Raw genomic sequence first — 22,556 nt, forward strand, 5'->3', positions numbered from 1 at the left:
TTTGTTGATGGATTTTAATTGATTGAAGAAATAAAAAAATATATATATAGAACCAACTAATTTGATTAATTCTTCAGTCTCACAGTCAGAGGGAAGGAGCTGAACAAACAGCAGTTTGATACTTTGATATAATTTAATATTTATATTATATTTATTTAAGTTTTAAAGACCTGCTCTGTTCCATTTTTGTGTCCAGGTAAACCAGCAGGACACAGGACAACCTGTCAGAGCAGGAAACACAAAGGTTGAGCTCCTAACAATAAAAATGTTCCACCAGTCATTATCCCAAAGAGTCAGCATGTACAATACCAGGATGTTGGAACTGGCACATATAAATGGAATGCAGCCATCATTTATCAGTGGTATCACTCACACCTGTGTCCTTTCTGTGACTCAAATATCCGCTGTGAAAAATGGGTATTCATTTTACCCCTCAAAATTCAGTAAATCAGTTTTAAACCATCTCATAAATAATAAGCTTATTGTGAAAAATAATATCCCTGTCTCATAGTTTGGAAAAAATCCCTCTTTTTGTCTTCTTAGACTTTTTATTAATTCAGCTGAACTTAAAAACACCCAAAACGAAACCGTCTCACTGACACAATGTCAAATATATTTGCAATTACACACAATTCTGAAGTATTTTCTTCCAAGGGCAAAAGAAGAAGCCTGCAGGAAATGATTTCCAGAGCAAAGCTAAAGACTGGAGGCATGCAGTCATCAGAATTTTCTTGAGGACGTTCCAATTAACAAGCATGAAAATTGTAAATGGAGCCGTGTGGGGCGTTATGGAAATGTGTGTGAACGCATAAATCTTATAAATACCCTTGCATATGTATGTAGAGGTCATTTTAAATAATTCCTGTTGCAGTCAGTTTTATTATTTCTTTGTTAATCTCCCTCCCTCTTTATTAATCATGAATATAAACTGGTTCATTCTCTGGTCATTACAAGTCTTATGTTGTTTCTAATTTAACAAAGTCATGTAATATTACATAAATGTTTAAATATATGTTGAGACTTCATCACACGGTCCATTATGTAGCTGTTCTGGAGCTTTTGATCATACTGGATGGTTTTCATCAGTAATCATAAGATAAAGTTTCAGATTACTCTAGAAATTGATTTTTTTTGTTAGTGCAGAGAGAAATCTGTGCCATGCATCTTTAAAAGTCTTAAAAAGAGACTATGAATGAGACTATAATCATCAGTAACACACTGTACTGTGTTGTCAAAGTGTTTATTGATATTCGTAGGACTTCATGTAAAATGTCCACATGGTCAGACTGTACACTGACAGAATATTGTTCTTTATTTTCACATAGACATTCCTAAACTTATAGTCTACCCTATAAATATTGTGCATGTTATATAAGTATTAATTAACCATAATTGTCTGTTTAGTAATGCTCTTTGTGACCCTTATTATGAAGTTAATGACATGTATGCCTTAAGTAAGTTCATGAATGCATCAGGGTGCTGGATAAAGGGACATTTTAGTTACACTGCTAAAATAATACTCAGTTACAAGTAAAAGTACTAGTATCTGAAATATACTTAAGTAAAACTACTCAGAGTATTAGTTACTTTTAACCGTTGATGTCACAGTCATCTCTCCAAAGACGGGCTGCAAATTTTGTGGTTTTCCTGAACCAGTAGTTGAAAATGTTAACAATCAATTTATGATTAATTATTTATAAAATACAAAACATGTTTTTTCCTCATTTTCAAGGTTCAACCTCAGTGACACATAAATCAGCTGACAATTATGATAATGTTTTAAATAGATGACATAAATATGTCAGTTCACCTGTTTGTTTGGATGTCTGTGGTTTCATCATATATATATCATATATAAATTATATATGTTCTGTCTGTGTGTCTCTCAGATGCTCCAGACGGTGGCGGGAAGAGCTCCGGCAGCTCTGCTCCAATCAGCGATGAACTGGACATCTTTGGACCAATGGTCTCCAACCCTCTCCCCTCGTCCAACAACACACAGCAGGCTCAGGTAGCACACACACACACACACACACACACACACACACACACACACACACACACACACACACACACAGTCTCAGGCTTTCATCATCAGCTTATCACCACAGGCAGACTGCAACACAGGGAGTCTGCGGAGGCTCCCATGATGTAAACACACAGGCATATTCACAAACATACCATCTCCCCTCTACGTGCAGACACACACTCTGTGAGGATCATATCAACGCAAACTGTCATAGACTCTCCTTTATTGAATTAATTTGACCAATGTCCTTCAGAGAGACGGAGACATAGAGAGGAATAAACTGCGACAGTGAAGAGAGCAGCTCTGTGCTACCTGCTGTCGACATGACGTTTAAATCTAATGCAGCTGAACAAACAACACAAGACTAAACTGTGCTGGTAAATATGGAGGAAGATTACTGCAGAAAATACTTAAAATGAACACTTGCTTTGTGTCGCAGCGCTGCAAAGTGACAACAAGATGAGAGAGGGAAAGACTGAGAAGGAAAAAGTCAAACAAGCAGAGAGGAAGATTTAAAAAAAAAAAAATGAAATAAAGGACAAATGGTGGGAGACAGTGTTTATGTTAGCGATCAAGCCGGTCTCTTTGCGCAATTTTCAGACAGACAACTCACAGCTCGGCTCTTGCTACCTGAGATGGAGGCTGTTTTCCGTCCGTTCCATCACAGCTGTTTGCAGTGGTTTTAGTGCTACTTGTTGTTTTGAAATATGTTGAATCAGACTTGGTCTAAGATGCCAAAAGTTCCACATATTTGGTACCAAATTAACAAGGAAATTGTGTTTTCTTTAATCGGAGAAGGAAAGTGGATTGTCTTCATTTTCCTGGTAAACAAAACAGGATGTTTGTCTGAATAAGAAGAGAGATTTTAAAAATTGTCTCATCCAAAGAATAATCGGCTGCTTTGTTTATTATTTTCCAGATATTTGTCCTCATTCGTCTTTCCTTCCCTCATCTGTCACTCTTCCACTGACTAGTTTCAGAGTGAAACACGAACGTCTGGTTGAATTAAACATTTTCAAGCAGCAGCGTTGAAACGCTGTTGTGACCTTTGACTTTGGCTCGGCTGGAAATGAGGACACACACACACACACACACACACACACACACACACACACACACGCACACACACACACACACACACACACACACACTCACACACATTCATGCAGACACATGTGACCCCTGCTTCATATATAGATACAATAAAAAGAAGCATATATGCAGCTGCATGCTTGTAGTTATGGACTAAATACACAGGAAACAAACAGGTGACGTGGATTTCATTTGATAGAGGAGCAGAAAAACATGCACACAGCAGAAATCCACAGTGACTTATTTCTGGGCAGAAAATTCATTCTTTCACTCTCTGACCTGTTCCCAGGTTTCAAATTGTATATCTCACTCTGACACACACACACACACACACTGAGCCTCCTGGGACCAGGCAGTGGCTCGCTGGGGACCCAGGCATGAAGAACAATTATGGGTCTGCTGTAACTGCAAGCTCCCCCCCGACACTACCAGCCTCCCACTTACCCTCTAATCTCCCCTCCACGCTCACCTCCTCTGTGACTCCATCTACTGCAGCTGTGTGTCGGCCGCACACCTCCGCTCATCTCCATATTTTCCATTAAGCCAAAATTCTCCTCCTCTTTTATGTCTTTTCTCCTCTTTAAGACCTGGACGCTGCAGTCCTCCCTGTTTGGATAATCACGAATGCAGAATCAGCTGAAATCATTTTCTGTAGGGTTATGAAGTGTTCATGCAGGATCACCCTAAAGCAGTTTATTTTGCTGTAATGACCCCCTCACCATACATTATCACACTTATTATATGCCTACTTACTAAAATAACCAAAAATTAAACACAAAATATTAATTTAAAAGTGATTTTATTGACTTAAAAATTATTTTATTGCTCCCCCACAGTCTATGATCAGAACTGCATCTATAAATTATAATGCCGTTTGCACACCGTCACACCACACACACCCAGCTCAGACAGTGTGCATGTGAACGTGGCTCCAAGCTGAGAATCTACAGTGAAGATTTATCTATTTTTGATCCACAACCGCATTTTAGCCATTTTAAAATGAGTTCTGAGACGTTCAGACCGAATATCAATCAGTCTTCACCAGAAATCAACGTTGAATTCCCTCTCAGTGCTCTCTGGGAGGAGGCTATAGGTGATGAAATCTAGCAACAACAATTTTTCAACATTTCTATGGAAAAATTGACAGTCTTGGACTTAAAATGAAAAGCTAATTTTGTGTACTGTTGTTTGAAAACAAGCATTACACCGTTTTGCTTCCTAATAACTCGACCGATGTTAAGCAGCTGACCAACTGTCAAGTTTTAATTAATAAAGACACCAACCCACACACTCCTCTGTCAGCATCCCAGAGACAATGCTTGGCTGCATCCTTTATAGCTCTATTTCTTTCTCTTCTTATTGCTGCTGTAGTTTTTTTAACTCATCGAAACAGTGTTGTGTTTCAGTGAAAACTACATGAGTTACATGTTTGGCACTTTGCATCTTCAGGACAATGTTTAGTGACAGTTTAACTGACTCTTTACAAGGATCTGTTAGAAAAGAGCTTTGCATCAGTCAGATTTAAGATTCATCATTTCTAAAAGGTCTGCAGGTTTTGCACAAGTAATCTAAGCTGTTAATATCACCATGCTGTACTTTTTTTTACTCTCTGTAATGGTCTGTCCTCTCTCTGCCTACACCTGCAGTAAGACAATTTCTTTTTCTCACTATTTTTCTGCTCCATTATTCCCTCCGTACGTCCACCCTCTCCACTGTCCCATCATTTTCTTCCCTCTCACGACAGTCACTCACCGTTCACTTTCTCACAAGAATATATTTCCTTTGAATCTGCAGATACAGCACTGCTCCTCCTCGTCTCCTCGTCCTTCCTATGCCCTCTTGCTCCTCTCTTACACACTCCTCACCTCCTTCCCTTTACTCTCCCTCTTATATGTTCTCTTACTCAGGGCCTCATTAATCAGTGTTAGGTATGGACAAATATATGCACAGATCAGACATACTGTAGTGTTTGAGTGTAATTTATGAACTCAGATTTATGCTTGAATGTGCATAAATTCAAATGCAGACAATACCATGGTGATGCACAACACCAAGAGGAAAACATTTAAAAAAAAAAAAAAAAAAAAAACTGAATCAAATGGACTTTTTTGTTATGTTTCACATACAGTACAATAGTTGACACAAGAAGACGATGGAAACAGTTAAAATCATGCACAGTCTCTGTCAAGTCTTTAAATATTTTGACTTTAAAAGTCAAATTTCCACCTGTTTTAAACATGAGCTTGACTGTTGCAGTGCGGGTTTTCAGTAATATAAAAGTAAAAGCAGGACTGTGTGCAAAATCATGATGAAAAACTCAGCAGACATTCTGATGTCAACTGGACACCATCTTTTTTTCCAGCAGTGGACAAAGAGACAGGACTGGAATTTCACACCTACCATCAGCTGCATAATGCATGCTGTTCTTTGAACCATCATTTCACAGGCTCGACGATGCAAATTGTTTTCCTACAGCACAGCGCCGCACAGCAGGCTGTCGAGAAAAAAAGGTCTACACTATCGCCAGCGTCTTATTACTATAAGTGCACCATTATTCAGCAGCAGTGGTGGAAGCTGTGTGGATGCAGTGAGGAAAAAAGTAAAAGTGCCAGACATGAATGACCTAAACCTAAACCTAAATCTTTCAACTTAAAACTTTTAAACTAAACTTGTTTTAAAAGTACAGGAGTATTATCAGCAAAATGTACATAAAGTGTCAAAATAAAAGTCCTTCTTAGTCTCAGTAACTCTTTCCCTGCCAATGATGAGACATTCTGCCAGGAGGTAGAAGAAGAAAAGGACTACCAGAATTCAGCAGAAGAAGAAGATGATGTTATTTAGCATGATAACATTGGTGCTCAGCAGCAGATGAGCGAGGCACTGCGACCCGGGCGCAGAGCGAGGCTGCTCGCACCGCGACCCGGGCGCAGAGCGAGGCTGCTCGCACCGTGACCGGGCGCAGAGCGAGGCTGCTCGTACCGCAGACCCTGGACTGGAGGCCGAGAGTTCTCCAGCCCACGTCACACGTAATATGGAGGATTACATTCAATATTTCCCTTTGAGATGTTCTGGAGTCTAAAGCAGCATAAAATGAGAGTTCCTTAAATTTATACTTAAAACTTCATTTATACTTAATTAAATGTACTTTGCGTCTTTCCACCACTGTTTTTCACATTAAAAATGATAAATACAAGTGACCATGGGACAGGCCTTTGAAGTGTTGTAGTCATTGGATTAAAAATGATATTATAATATTTTTCCCTGCAGCAGAGTCGGCCTGTCTGTTCAGACCTTGGACAGTTACACAACACTTCATACACTGCTTCATATCGCGGCTGTTTGATATCAGACAGACGGCTCTCACATGGCCGTCCGCCTGTGGCAGAGCTGTCTGTCTTGCAGTCTCTGTTATTTGAATGTCAAACAGGACATTTTGTTTCCTCTTTTCAGAAGACGGAGCTCACTGCAGCTCTCACAGCCCGGACTGTTTTATTCTGTGTGTATTAAATACACCACCAAGATCCAACGATGTCTCCTACATGTTGCCTTCAAACTCACCAGGAGAGATCTTGCTCATCTTTGTCTGAGTCATGTCCAGTGAAACGTAAAGACTTCCACTGACATTTCCTACAGCATTTAAAGGGAAGGCAGTTACCTCACAGTATGTGGACAATAACAGGCTCTGCCTCGGTGTCAGGGTTAGTTTGTGACTGCCTCCTCACGTTTGACTGTCTCTAACCAACAAGTCTGATAAACCAGTGGCCTGTGCATGTTTCTGCTTCCTCAAGGAAGACACACATCACTGCCCTCTATTTGAATTGGACCAATCAGAAGCTGTAAGTATGTGAGTTCACACTTGGCATGACAATACGTCTCCAGATGCGTCTGCATCAACCACTGGTGATCTGATCTCACTTTACCGCTCTATATGCAAATAAACACTCAGGTTATTTAGTCAGTTTAAAGTCTGTTACAGTTCATTTGACCATTCAATATGAAGATTGGACTATTTCTTACATTCATCTTAGTTCAGCGCCACGCTGAACTCCTCCATCAGCCCACAGTGAGCGTCATGTTTTACCTGTGCTGTCAGCAGCCCTGCAGGAGAGACGCTCTGTGGTGTGCTGGCATTTTCTAACTGTATCATGAGCACAGTTCACACTTTAACTTCTTCTGACTGTCAGATGTTTTCACATCACAGATGATGAACAAAGATATTAATGACAGAGTCAGAGAGAGAGAGGAAGTTTTGCATCCCAGCGCACCGCAGAGCCTCTCTGCTGTCTGCTCTTCACAGCAACATGATGTGTTTTTACAAGGAAAGAAACAACTTCATGTTTTTATTTAACAAGAATTAACAAGAAGGCTGAAATGATTAAGAATTCACCAGAGCTGTTTCACTTCAGTGCTCAAAAATGCAAATACACATATTTGCAAAATGCAATGGTTATTTTAAGTTTTTACTTAGATAGGATAGCTGAAGATGTGACAGGAAAGGAGAAAAGAGAAGGGGGGGGGTGACATGCAGCAAAGGGCACCATGTGTTGTTGTTTTGCTCAGCAGTAGCCCACATGCTGGGACAAACTGACACAATGTTTTTTTTTTGGGTTTTTTTTACAAAGAAATAACCCAGTATTTTCTTAATTTACAAGAAAGCCCAAATAATTAAGAATTTGTCATAAACACTATTTCACAAAGTTTCTAAAGTTTCTATTCACTCAGCATCTCTCAAAATATCTTCTGATGATGACGGAGCCTGTTTGTGATTTGCATCACAGTGAAACTTTAAATGTGGACCAGGACACAGCTGTCGTTCACACTGCTGAAAGAACGTGTTCACATGTGGCCCAGATCACCTCTGAATGTGGTCTGAGAGATCGGATCTCAAATGCTTTCACAATATGTGAATGAACATATTAGTTCCCACAGTATCCTCAGACTCCCTAAAAGTCAGGAGAAACTTTACAAACTTTGTGAAAAGCTGTCTGTGACAAATGTTAATTGTTTGGGCCTTCTTGTAGGTTTGGCAAATGCTATACATGTTATTAGTTATTTTGACTATTCTTAATCAGTCCTCCCTTCTTGTGAATTCGGTATTAATGCAACACATTAAGTTAACTAGTTAGATGAACACAATTGCTTTAAGTCAGATGCACTCAATAATCTGATTGCTTTCAAATGTTCAGTAAAGCAAAGACGGAGGATAAGTGTGATAGGATGCAAGAGTATCATAAATAAAAGTATATGTTGCTTTAAATGCACAGTTTAAATAAATAAATGCAGTAATGACAGCAGTGAAACCAGTGTATTGCACGAATTATTGTTGCACAGAGCATTAAACAGGTGAATTATTGGACAAATTACCAGTTTGTTGGATCAGTGTTGCACGGATGAAGATCTAAATGAAATATAGATGAGCTGAGTAGTTCTGTTGAGTTGTGCATATAAATGAGAATAAATAAGTAGTTTGGTCAGCTGCAGGGAGACAGATCTGGAAAAAATGTTGACGTCAGACGCACAATACTTAGAGAAACCTGACAGATGCACTTTGTTTGAGGTCACTTTGGAAAGACTCACGCAAAGCCCTGTGTGCAGCTCTACACACATTTTACACAGTGCAGGTTTACTCTGACGCTTTCACCCCAGCCTGGTGGTGTGGATGGCGGCCGTGACTGAAGAATCGATTCGCCAAACAGAGATTCCTGATCTAAACATCCCTGTCACACACAAGATGCACAGAGCCAGCTTTGGTGATAACAAGAGTAAATGCAGTCATTCAGCATGCAACTGTACCCCTTCAACATTTACAACAGCCTCTTCGCTTCGGCTGTGGTCAGCGCCATGTGGAAAAATTTATTTTAAAGCAGTTAAAATGCCTTTATTGCCACGGCAACTAGCTCCAATGTTTATTTGCATACAGAACGTGGAAGTGAGATCCAATCATGAGTGGTTACTGAAGACACATCTGACGATGCATTGTGATGCAGATGTGAGCTCACATACTTCGAGCGGTCTACTTTTGATCTGAGTCCATGAACTCACCTGCAGCAACACCACTGCAGCGTCAACCTTTCCATTTTCCTCTCCTACACACACACGCACACGCACACACACACACACACACACACACACACACACATATAAGGACAGAGTTTTGACAGTCAGTACACATCCAGCTAACCTTGCACACACACACACACACGCAGAGGTCTGAATTTGGGATTCAGCAGGCGGATATTGCTTTACAGCTGTGATTAGCTGGGTGCGTGAAGAAAGAGGAAGCTGGCAGCCCGCTGATTCGTGCAGCTATTAACCGGCATCGGGGAGCGCTCGCCTATCTGCGAATACGTCAATTACAAAAATACGATTACAGCCTTGTAGGAGGGGGAGGATTTGTGTTATCCCCAGCTTTTCCTCTTCTTTCTCTCCCTCTTTTACAAACACACACACACTTTCCTCTCTATATGTTGCCCTCTGTCTCTCATTCACCCTGTCCTGAATGAGGGAAATGTAGTTATTAAATATGTCTTACCAAGAAGACTGTGTAATTCAGCTTGAAGTGGTGAGAAGGGAAAGACAGATAGAAGGAGGGAGAAAGAGTGATGCAGGAGACAAAGTGCAGATGAAGAAGTTAGAGGAGGAAAAACCTGTTTGGGGAAACAGATGGATGGAAAGCAGGATGAGTGGGAGGAGAGCAGGTCAGGTGAGGAACGAACAAATAAAGGAGGGTGGAGGGTATGGACGGGGGACACACAAGACGTGGAGCATGAAGTCCAATAAGTGCAATGGTGCAGACACACCAGGACCACCGGCTTGAATCGCCACAGCCAATCCTAGTTCTGTGTGTCTTTGTGAAGCCGCCTGGGTCGCACAGGTTACTCAGTTTGTGAAGAATCAATAAGAGATCCAGGGACAGATTTACTGAGGCTTTTAAACCATCATGATGAGACACATTCTGTCCCAAACATGTGCCGTCTCTGTCAGAGTGAGGCTGCAGACTGGCTGTGTGTTGAGTCTGCAAATACTTTAAAGAAATTTAATGTTGTGTAAAACATAAATAAAAACAGAATACAATGATTTACTTAAACATACACTCATTCTGAATTTGATGTCTGCAACACATTTTTATAAAGTTGGGAAAAAGGCACCAAAAGACTTGAAAACTTGTGGAATTATCAAAAAACACCTGCTGGTATGGGGGTGTGTTAGTGCCCATGGCATTGTGGGTAACTGTCACATCTGTTATAAAGCTGAAAGGTGCATACAGGTTTTGGAGCAACATCTGCTGCCATCCAGACGACGTCTTTTTCAGAGACGTCCCTGCTTATTTCAGCAAGATGATGCCAAGACATGTGTGCACCTGTTCCAGCAGTGTGTCTTCATAGTTAAAGACTTCAGGTATTAGAGTACAAGGCGAGAACTTTCTTTTCTTGAATAAAACTACTTCAACAGATTAATAGTTGAAAATGTGTTGATTGATCAATCGGCTCTGTGCTCGTGTGTAGTGCCAGATGCTGATGCATTCCTGCAGTTTAAGCTCATGTTGCATAGAAAGATATTTCTTACTTGAAATGATTATTTTATGGCTATTATAAGTAGCACTGTTGTTGTTTTTTTTTTTGTGAAATGAAGCTTGGAAGCATTCGGGTCTGTTCTGGTGTTCAGTGTTTGTAATGAAGACTGAGCAGAATGAAAGAGAGAAGAAAGAAAGGAACAAGAACTTATTGGGAGATGAATGAGAGAGAAAGTATGAAAGCAGGAGGAGAGGAGAAAGGAGTGAAGGGATGGAGGGATAGTGAAGTATGATTGAAGAAGAAGGGATGAGGGGAGAAGTGAATGATGGATGACTTCAGTCTGTTGAGCAGAAGAAAAGTCGAAGGAGGTATAAAGAGGCAGCAACTGATTTCTTCCCTCTTGTTCTTCGTTCTTTCATTCCCTCTTTCCATCCTGTTCCTTACTGACACTCCTCTTGAATTCAGATTTCCAAGGCGAGCTTTGCTTTTGTTTTCGGTAAATTAGCACAAATCCTCCACCCCACACACACACAGACACACACACACACACACACACACAAAGCAAGCTTGGTTTTAAAGCCACAGATGGTCTATCAGAGGGGAGTGTATGAGTGTTTCAAGCAGTGATGGAAAACTGTAGGGAGAAAGATAGTCTATGTTTGTGTGTGTGTGTGTGTGTGTGTGTGTGTGTGTGTGTGTGTGTGTGTGTGTGTGTGTGTGTGTGTGTGTATGTGTGTGTGTGTGTGTGTGTGTGTGTGTGTGTGGCTGTAGAGGTCTATGAATAGCGACAGTGAGGAAAAGGCTGTCAGAGTGGTAATTCAGAGCTCTGGCTGCACCCATCAACACCAACATTAGCTGAGAAGAATGGAGCCTTGTTGAAGAGGCTTTCTATTACACAATGTGCTGCTAGGAGCCCTGCAACACATCACACACTATGTGGACGCAGTGTGTGTGTTTATTCTTCTCAGTGTGAACAAAAAACATAGACGCACATGTGACATACTCTGCCCGAACTTCTCTTCCTTTAGCAGTGAGGTTTGAATGTTCCAGCACTGCAGAGATCTGCTGGATCTCTTCACCGTTCTTTCTGTGCAAATGGAGCTAATTCTCCTGGAGTGTCTGGCAGTCACAGACGGTGGGATGAGTGAAAGGCCAGTGGAAAATGTTTAGGCTTAAGCAGCTACATTCATGCCAAAAGAGACGTTAATTTTAAGAAACGTGTGCACCAGCATCACCACCTCCACTTATCTTACTGTAAGACATTGAAAATCAGATATACAAGTATCCTTAAGTTTAAAGGAATAATCTTAATACATTATATCAGTGATTATTTACACTAGAAAATACTTTATTGTGCAAAAGGCAGATATTTGTCTTTGCTTACACGTACAGAAAAACTGCTGTTCTTGCCTGATAGAGGGAGAAGATCCTGTCCTGGTGAGTTTTGAACTTTTCCACCCTTTTGCTCCCTTTGGAAGCCAAAAACAGAGCAGTGTTGTGTTTCTATTCTCCCCAAATGAATCAGATTCATAGAGCTTTTTCACATCAGATATTTTGACTTACTGTATCAGGGAAAGAGCAGCTAGAACTAACTGACATCAACAAAGGCTTATTCTGGCATTTAATGTAATGCAGTACAGCAACTCCTAATATTAGTTGTTCCATATAGAATTTTAAATGTCCTCAAAAATACTGAAAAAAATCTCTGCACACCTGAATATGTGACAGATATGTCAGAGGAAAATGCAACTCAGAAAGTCCCGCACACTGTCACAAAATCACAGTAAATCTGAAATATTCATATGGCTGGGGCGATTTTTTCCACCTAATCAATTCTGCATATTGTGCATTGACACATCGTGATGAACTGCCACGCTCGGTCAGAGCACGGATTCACCCAGAGAACAAGCTGCAGAGAGCAAGAGTCACCACAATCATCTGAAGTGTGGGAGTCAGTTTGGCTCTTCAGCTCCACAAACTGGACGTGACTTATCACAGCAGGACAAACTGCTTCACACAAGTGCTGGAACTGAAGCGCAGAGCGACCTGTCCTCCACCTGCAGCTGCAGCATCGGCCTGTTTACTTCCTGTCAGCATCCAAACATGATATATGAGGATTATCAACACGTGGAAAATGTTTCTGTTAGTAGAAGTCACTTGAAATAGATTTTCTAGAAGTTTCTTCATCACCCCCGTGTAAAAAGTGATGTCTGCACCGCTGCTGTTAACGTTACACCATGAGTCAACTGACTGTGTTGTTTTGCCGTTTTGTACTTTCTGCTCACTGTATCAGCCACGTATGAGTCAGAAATGGATAAAAGTAACATTTAAGACTGTCTGTAATGCATTTCAGTCAGCAGAAAAATGACAGAAAGTGTTTTATCTGGTCCACGCTGGTGCAGAAATACACTGCCAGTGATCATCTTACCTGCCTACGACTCCAGAGATGAAATAACTTTAAGGTTCAGTATTTTTCTGATCAGGCACCTGACATGGTGTCTATTGAATAGTGTGGAAATTAGACAAATCTTTAAAACATGCCACTATTATCATTATTCTATTGTGTCTATTTTTCAGGATTATGATTGAATAAAATAATGAAATATTAATGAGACAAGTTTTTAATATTTATTTTAGGTAAATTAATTGTTATATATGAGAATAATGCAGCCCTGGACCACAGCCACGTGTCTAAAGTGACGCAGTGAAAAGTTAGTTACCAGATCTTATTACAGTGTTAATTAAACTGTCCTCACCTCCAACATTTTTTAATTGGTTAACAGTCCACATGTTGCAGCTCTCTTCCTAAATCACAGATGACGGTGTTATCACACAGTTAAGAGCCGCTGCTCTCTGCCTGAGTCACGCCATCCGTTCTGCAAATACGTCTGGAAGACGGAAGCTGAATGACGGGCGATTACTGCAGTTTGGGGGATTTGTAGTCTGTTAAATGTATTTTTCAACTTTGGGAACGAGCTTAGCGGCAAATAGGCTTATCCCCCTCCTGATTGAGTCATGTTATAGAGCGTGTTGACATCAGACAGATCAGGTGAGGACAGTTTGCCGCCTGTTCTCACCTTCTATTCACTCTCCTCTGTTCAGGAGCATCATGCTAATGTGCTGCAGCTATTAATAGGGAGGAAGCTCCATCCTGCCTCCGCTCCGTCACACACCTGATTCACCTTAACTGGCTTCACTTGAGAGAAAATGGACCCTGAGCGTGTGTGTGTGTGTGTCTGCTGGCACGAGTAGCAATCCATCTTTTCTCTGCAGCTCTGTTTCTGTTCCTTCATCTGCCGCCTTTTCTCTCAGCTCATCCTCCCTTTTAGATTTTCCTCTCTCCTTCTCATTCTGCACCTGCAGCAATTAGTCCATTAACTGATTAATGGATTAGTTGTCAACTATTAGAATTAATCACTAGCTATTTTGATTAGCAATTAATTTTTTTGAGTACTTTTTTACTTGATTTCATTCTGTTTTCTTTACTCGTCCACAACAGTAAACTGAACACAGCTGCTACTAACAATTATTCTTATTCTTGATTAATCTGTGGATTATTTTCTTCATTAATTAATTAGCTGTTTGGTCCTTAAATGTCAGAAAATGGTTAAAAATGTTAATCAGTGTTTCCCAACCAGTCCAAGATGACGTCCTCAAATGCCTTGTTTTGTCCACAACCCAAAGATACTGAGTTTACTGTCAGACTAGTAAAGAAACTTGCTTCTTTTTCTTCAGAAATGACTCAAACTGAATAATCGATTAATCGTTGCAGCTCCACAGCTGACACATTTTGAGACATTTTCCTGTAACTTGTCATCCTTCTGTAGGTTGTTTATAGCCGGCCTGTTTTCAGTGCGACCGGACGGTCAGCGTCATATATCTGAGTCTGTGCACACCTGCTCAGCATAATGGTCACATCATGTGCACAGTGACACAGACAGTAACATCACAGCCACATCAACATCGCTCACAGACACACACTCAGATACATGCTGGCATGAAGTCGGTGTTAGTGATAGATTACAAGATCATGATAAAGAGAAGACAAACAGTCTACAAGGAGACGGAGCAGCTGACGGTGTCACCAGACAGCGGTAAACTTTCTGTCTCTTCAGGCTAATGTTAGCCAGCAGCAGGCTGCTGTTCACAGTTAAAATCTCCTGTTCTGGCTGAAGAATAAACAACCTGTGTCGATGCGTCTCCTCAAACATTTTCTCATCCAGACTCATTTTTCTCACTGTAAAGTTTTACTACAGCAAACTGTTGCACCGTGTCAGTCCTCCATCTGCTTCCACGAGATCACGTGAAATCATGAGATGTCTTGAGATCGTCCTCCCCTGTGGTACATAATCTGCTTCTCTATTTATAGCACAGTAACATGTGATTTAATGTGACGAAGAAGTGAAATGATACTGTTGAGTCCATATGTATAAATATGGAATAAACCAACTACTTTAAGGTGCTGGAAAAGCTTGAAAATGCACCTTGAAAATCCTTGAAAAGTGCTTGAATTATTTGATTTAGGAGAAGATGTAGGAACACTGCATGTCTGTTTCTCCTCCGTCCATTATCTCCTCTCCTCCTCCAGTCAGAGGGAGTCAACAGAGAGAGACGGAGAGAAGCAGCACTGCCTGCTAAACAGCTGAGCACAACACACTCACAACATCTGTGTGTGTGTGTGTGTGTGTGTGTGTGTGTGTGTGTGTATAAGTAAGAGAATGTGAGAATAATGTGTGTGACTGGTTTTGTCACAAGTGTTTATTTACCTGTGTGTGTGTGTGTGTGTGTGTGTGTGTGTGTGTGTGTGTGTGTTTATCACATTGTCTCTCCTTATCTTATTCATGAAGTCCAGCTGACTGTCGCCTCCCATTTTCCCTCTCTTTCTCTCTCCACTCACATCACACACACACACAAACACACACACACCTGTACCGAGCTCTTAAGCAGGTGTTACTTTTTTTCAGCTCCATCCATTAGACATAATGCGTATGTGCCTGAAAGGTTTTTTAAAAAAATGAAAAGGTGCATGTGAGCGAGAGCGAGTGTGTGTGTGTGTGTGTGTGTGTGTGTGTGTGTGTGTGTGTGTGTGTGTGTGTGTGTGTGTGTGTGTGTGTGTGTGTGTGTGTCCTGTCTGCAGCAGTTCATGTCTACCTCTCTTTGCAGCGGCCTAATTAATGTCATCTGTCTCACTTACAGTGACAATGCCTCTCCTCTGTTGTCTCCTCCGTTCTTCTCTCTCCTCTGCTGTCCTTTATTCACTTCTTGCTCTTCCTCCTCTTTATTTTTATCGCGTCTCTTTCCCTTCGCCTCTCTTTCCCTTCGCCTCTCTTTCCCTTAGCCTCTCTCCTGTTCAACTGTCCTGTCTCATCTTCTCTCACCCTGAAATACACAGTGTGTGTCACTGAATATTCTCCCAGTCTGCATGCACAGGTTTGTGTTGCCTGTGTGGATTTAAGACCAATATAATTAACAAAAAAACTGTGAGATTGATTTTTTGAAACTGTGGTGGGTGGAGCTTGGATTATCTGGAGCAGAAAACTCCCCTGGCAGACAACTTTGTACATTTTAAAGTTAAATGCATCTGTCTTCTGTACTATTTATATTTATTTATTGAATCTAATATTTTATATAGAATCTTAAGGTGAATATTAACATTAACTCAAATACAAATTATAGAAAAATATGAAATGTAACACTGAGCTTCGGCTCTGCTGCCTGATAGTTAGTAAAGATAATTAAATAGATAACACTTCATTGTCTAGGTCCCATTATTTGTTGGTAAATAATAATATAAATTACTTAAAAAGTATCCACAAATTACCCACAAATTTCAGGGTAAGAATGTGATAATTCACTTGTTTTTTTGGGTTATTTGTGAGTAATTTCTAAGAAATTTCAAATATATTACTTGGTAATTACCACATATTTACCATGAAATTATGTGACCAGGAAATTAAAGCATTACCTTAAAATCCTACTAATGACACTGCCTCCATATTATTGTCCCGTATGTCCAGCTAATCAACATTTTGAATTCAGTACATAATTAATAGTCACTGTCTGTTCTTTCTGTCTTGCATTAGTGAGAGAGTGGATCATTTCTCTTGTTTTAAAATGATGTGCACTTTAGAGAAGTGCCATCATGCATATATATTCTCTGAACTGTGTCCCCACAGAGGTTGCTGCTGTAAAAGCCTGACTTCCATGTCATGCATCACATGTGACCACATGTTGATGTGCGATGTGGTTATCTTTTCTGTTGCACGTTGCCGTTTATCAAACATAGTAAATAGTTGTATTTCACTCTCACTTTTGTCAGGCGCAGAGTCACAGGACGTATCTGGAATCTGCTGGAAAGCAAGACTCGAATTCACAATAACTTGTGTAATAACTCATTGTGCAATACACACAGCATTGTTATTACAGCGTTATATATGATTATAGCTTAAATTTGTACATAATTTTACACCCATTCTCATATCTCTACTCATCATTTATGTTCCACATATTACAGTTTTAGATTTATATATTGCTGTTACATATTGTAGTTAAGGCACATGCACCTTAACACCTGTTTTATTGTATATATTTGTTATTATTCTTAATATTGTATTATTTGTTTTATATATTGTAGTAGAATGTATTTATTTTTACATACTTATTTTCTATTCTTATAATTCTCTATGCTTATATATATATTTTTCATTCTTGAATGGGAGCTCCTGTTACATCAATAATTTCTCCCTGCGGGGATCAGTAAAGTGTTTCTAATTTGATTCACCGATGGTGTCTGGAAGGGAACTCTAGATTTACAAGAATTCCTCACGAAATTTAAACATGCAGTTTCTGCATTGTGCACACCACTCTCAGGCTGTAGGTGCATCCAAAGTCTCTATAACTTCGTACTAAATTACATTTATTTATTCATTAATTTAATTTTTGTTTTATGAGCAGCATGACAGAGCTACAGCTAGCATCTCATTATACAAACCAGTGTTATAAAATGATAAATGAATTAACCTTGTAAAATAGAGTTAGAACAGCATGAACGGTCACTGAAGGACTTCTGTGAACATCTACACCAGCGTGCTGCACTAATTTCTGTTATTATAAATGTTCTCCTTTTTGTTTTTTAGCCATATGGCCCACTGTTGCCTCTGTTTGTCTTTTTGTGTAGTCTAAGAGGATGTAAAGTGTTTTTCGAAGACATAAAGTACATTAAAATAATACAGACAAAGACAAGACAAACAAACAAAATTAGTCTTGGTGTTTTCCTCCTGACTGACTGGGAGTGAGAGATGCTTTGCTGAAGCAACGGTGCAGAACACAACATTAGGGATCCTTTATGATTTATAAGAAGTGTAAAAATATTCCCAGTTCATTATGAAACTTTGGCGGGACAAATGGATGTTTGTGAAACTTAGTCCAAGAGAAAAACCTGCAGGAATGAAATGTTAAACAACATGAAGTCCTTTAGGAAGAGTCAAAGACACTTCTTTGGAATTGACCAAAAAACTGTAAACCCCAAATTTTGTCATTGAATGTCTGGTCAGATTTATAGTTTTGTTTGCTTGTTCTTAAGTTTGATCATTAGAGATTTAATCAAAATATTGAGAAATGTTTAATTTTGCCAAAGTTCTTACACAGCTTCCTGTTTAGATGTTGTGATTCTTTTGTTAAATGAAAAAAACAGTTTTGTAGAAAATCAAAATGGTACATTTTAGTATAATAATTGCCACTAATATTTACAACCTACGACAAATTCTGTTTTCTCATTTTTGTTATTATGTGACTTCGGTGTTTGAAGAGAGTGATGCATGGCTCATATAACTGTAGTTCCCCATCAGGAAAGTCTGTCTGACAGCAAGTTAAAGCAGTGAAAATGTTCTAAATATACCGTAAACTAATGTTGATTTGGACCTTTTTTAGTGTCTTACATACCTTTTGTTGCTGTCCCTGTCCACAAACTGGGAGCGTGCAGACTGCCAAACAATTCAAACTGTCCCTTTAATAACCTGACAGAAGGGCAATATATAAGTGCAGAACTGTCGAGGGTCCTAGATTGATCCCTGAGGAGCGCCATGAGTGAAACTGGAAACAGCACATAGGGAATGGTTCTATTTGACAGATAGGAGTGTAGTAAGTTAAGAGCTTTTAGACCAACCCAAATTTCAATGCACTGTGAAATGATGGAGTGGTCTACTTTATATATCAAAGGCCATACTCAGATCTACCAGAACCAGAATGGAGCTTTTACATTAAAAGCCTGCAAGAAAAAGGAGAACTTGTGCCCTTTAAGCTACTGGAAGGCTTTTAATGTGAAGTGTTCACAGCAGGCACTGACTGCTGGTAAGGTTACTGACAGAATTAGTGCTTTCAAGGTAAATAAAGGTAAAAATAAAGGCTCCAGACATACTTTAGGAATATATTTTATTTTCCAAGGTTCCTCCTTCTGGCATATTCAGCTCTGCATTGTGCTCTATATGCATGCATACAGTGACAAAGAGCAGGACCATTATGCACCATAAGATAAAAACATGTTGGAGTGAAACTATGCATATTTCATGACATTTTTCCTCATCGCCCCCCCCCCCCTCTGTGTCCCTGACAGTCTGGTTCCAGTACAGCACCACAGGCGGACCCCTCCACCTCCTCCTCTGCCTCCTCCTCTACCTCCACCACCACCACCACGAAGGCAGAGCAGAAGAAGCTTTTATCTAAAGACTCCATCCTGTCTCTGTACGCCAGCAGCTCAGTGGGCAGTCAGCCGCAGAGCCAGCAACAGCCTGCTCCAGGACAAGGTAACACACTCAGACTCACACACACAGACAGACACGCATACACATTTTTATTAACATTTTTGGTTAATATATGAACACAGTCTGTTCAAATACAGGAAGCAACCCCAGCTTGTAAAGACTTATGAGTATATTGTCACAAAAATAGCCTTTTGTTGGCATCTCAGACAAAGCTACTGTAGTTTACAGGCAATGTGCAACAAACCAACCCTGTCCAACACCAGCTAACATCTTACCTGTCCAGCATTTTACCTGATTCCAAATCTTTTCTACTCTGAGTGGCAGCAAATAAGGTTGGTCTTTACATCGTTTTGCCTGTACTGCACCCACAATGCAACAGTGGTTGCTATAAATTACCTGCTCTGAGGTCACTGGCCTTATAGTGAGAGCCACGGTGGATGTGCTGATGCTCGCAGTGACGTATTGTGTGACTGCTGCAATAACTAACATGCTCAATTCAGCCTTTAAAAATCTTCCACCAATTTGGAACTTTTGCTCTTTTGGCACATATTTAATCAAATTTTCCATATGTAGATGATGACAAACAAAACTTCATTATTCACTGAGTAATGAACCCACAAATAATTATCATCCAGCTCTGCAGTTTCCTGTCAGCTTTACATCTGTCAGCTCATTGTTTTGGTTCTATGAGCAGCAACTTTACTGTCCAGGTTCAGTCTCACTGCTCTCGTCAACCTTGTTTCCAGCAGCAGGTATCTGCTCTAATAAACACACTTTATGTTACTGCTGAGCACCAAACAGCACACAGAGAATAGCTGGTGAACATAGTGGAGCAGTTTGCAGCTAAAAGCCACATATTTTCCTCTGGAATGGGTGGAGATCAAAAACAGGTGATATAACTGTTTGCTAACACGTATCAACTTGATAAGGGAATGAAATGACAGATGTTGTGTTTACAGGTTATTGTGCTGCCCCAAATACTCAAAAAGTCATTTAATACAGGTTTAAAAGCAGCACCACTGCATATAAAGTCATTGTAAGGTACAAGTTGACCTTCCTACGTCCCGCCCCTTTTGGAACCTCAGTCAACTTTCTCCTTCCCTGTTTCCTCCATTTAAATATGCTAAATGTTCGTCTCTCTGATGAAAAGAAAACCTGTAAAAGCTAATCTGCACCAATCATTGGCTAGCTAGTTAGATAGTATTTTGATTTATAGCAAAAAGAAAGCTATCTAGCTAGCTAATTACATTAATCGTTAGCTAGCTAGTTAGCTTGTGTTTTGCAAACATTAGGTAACTTAAGATGTGACTGTATGTCGCTTTTCCAGATCCCCCAGAAACAACTTTTAACCATTCTCAAAATTTGGCTTTCCTTTCAATAAAGATGAGCGGAGCACAGGAAACAAAAGAGGACAAAGTCGACAGAGATATCGCCATGTTTCAAGCTTGCTCAACTTTTTTGGAGCATAGAGCAAAAAGGGGCGTGACTTAGGAAGGGTCAGTTGAGACAAAGACGTGGCCAGATAAAAATTCTGCAACCGCAGCAAAGAGACAGTGGTTATACTGAAGCTCCAATTCATAAATGTAAAAAGGGAAATGAAGCGAGACTAAATATCAGAGACAAGTGGCACCATAGGAGAATTTTATAATTATTCCAAACTACCAACCAAATTCTGCACAAGTTCACTGTTCATACATGGTTGGTGTGAATGTTACTGGCTACAGCTCTTGTCTGTGCATGAGTTGGTTGGAGAGAATAAATAGGGACTACTAAAACAATGCAGTGGTTAAATTTTCATTTGATTTATTTCAATTACAAAGACAACACAATATTAATTTGCATTTCTGTAAACGTACCAGTGTTAGCCAGCTGGCCAGTTTTCAACTGCAGTGTTTTGAAACCTTTAAAATGCTAAAATTCACAGAACAAAAAACAACAAACAACATTTTGGCACAAACAGTGATGCAAGCAAGACAAAGCAGCAACACACAGCTAAACAAGACTGAATGTCATATTTTGTTAAAAGCAGACGTGCAGAGTAGTAGAGTCACACAGCTTAAATACGATGTACATGTAGCATGTAAACGAGCCCTAAACACATATAGTGTCTTCTAAGTGGTGAAAAACATACAGTAATATAAGCAGGAGAGCACTCAGTGAGATGTAGGTGTTTGTGCATAGAGACACACACCTACACACTTTCACACACACATCAGAGGAAAGATGCATCATGAAAATGGAGGAGAGTGAAGGCAGATGAAAGGTCAGCGTGCTGAAAAGCAGGCAGGTCCACTCCACGCTGCATTTACTGGAGTCCCACTGCAGCAGTAAAAATAGAGAAGTGTCTGCACATTCACACACTCATCTCAGAGCTTATTATGTGAAAAGACTCGAGTGCCAAGACTGTTTATACGTGTGTGTGTGTGTGTGTGTGTGTGTGTGTGCATGCATGTAGGCGGGTGTTCATACATACATACACATGCATCAACCAGAGTATGTTTGGAGTGTGTGGGAAAGCTTTAGTGGTCCATGTTTTCTGAATGGTGGAGGACAGTAAGCAGCAGGCACATGTGTGCATATTGATTATCCTGCTTGAATGATTACTCTGATGTATGCAGGATTAGGAAGAAAAATCCAGATGAAGGGCTTTCTGCTGCCTTATTGTCCGCTCTGAATCCAAATAAACGCTGATGGAGATCAAAGAGAAACCTCGCCAAGCTAATGCCCCAAATCACTGACTTCCATCCTGCGTGCGTGCGTGCGTGCGTGCGTGCGTGCGTGCGTGTGTAACAGGATGGATGTGACTCCAAGTGCTGCTGATAACAAAATGATCGAAATGAGAACACCGAAGTTACAAAATATTATGAACCCTTTAGGAATTAAGAATCCTTTACCCGGGTTTGGGACTGAACTCTGTACTTATAAGGGTACCGACCAAATTACATCAGTACTACCGAGTATCGACGCACTTTAAAGCAGTAATATGTAACATTTCCTCATTAAAATGTCTAAAAACTGTTGTGAGGTGAGTACTTAATTTATGTTAATACTCCAATGCTCACACGCAAAGAAAGTCGTAATTTATACTTAACGTAACGGTGCATTTCCTTGCTAGAAGTTGCTAGCTCGTTGCCAGTTGCTTTAACTTTTGGGAAAACATAT

At 40.1% G+C, this 22,556-nt stretch overlaps 1 protein-coding gene across 1 annotated transcript in view; it reads left to right on the plus strand.

The window, feature by feature from the left end:
• Positions 1 to 22,556, plus strand: part of LOC146315008 (stromal membrane-associated protein 1-like) — a 120,619-nt gene that overhangs the window by 90,898 nt on the left and 7,165 nt on the right. The window contains exons 8-9 of the mRNA XM_084736024.1: positions 1,890 to 2,011; positions 19,247 to 19,436. Coding sequence (XP_084592150.1) covers positions 1,890 to 2,011; positions 19,247 to 19,436 — 312 coding nt within the window. The remainder of the gene's footprint in view (positions 1 to 1,889; positions 2,012 to 19,246; positions 19,437 to 22,556) is intronic.

Source organism: Lutjanus erythropterus, chromosome 14 (genome assembly GCF_056507025.1).
Source record: "Lutjanus erythropterus isolate fLutEry1 chromosome 14, fLutEry1.hap2, whole genome shotgun sequence".
NCBI classification, from domain to species: Eukaryota; Metazoa; Chordata; class Actinopteri; order Lutjaniformes; family Lutjanidae; genus Lutjanus; species Lutjanus erythropterus.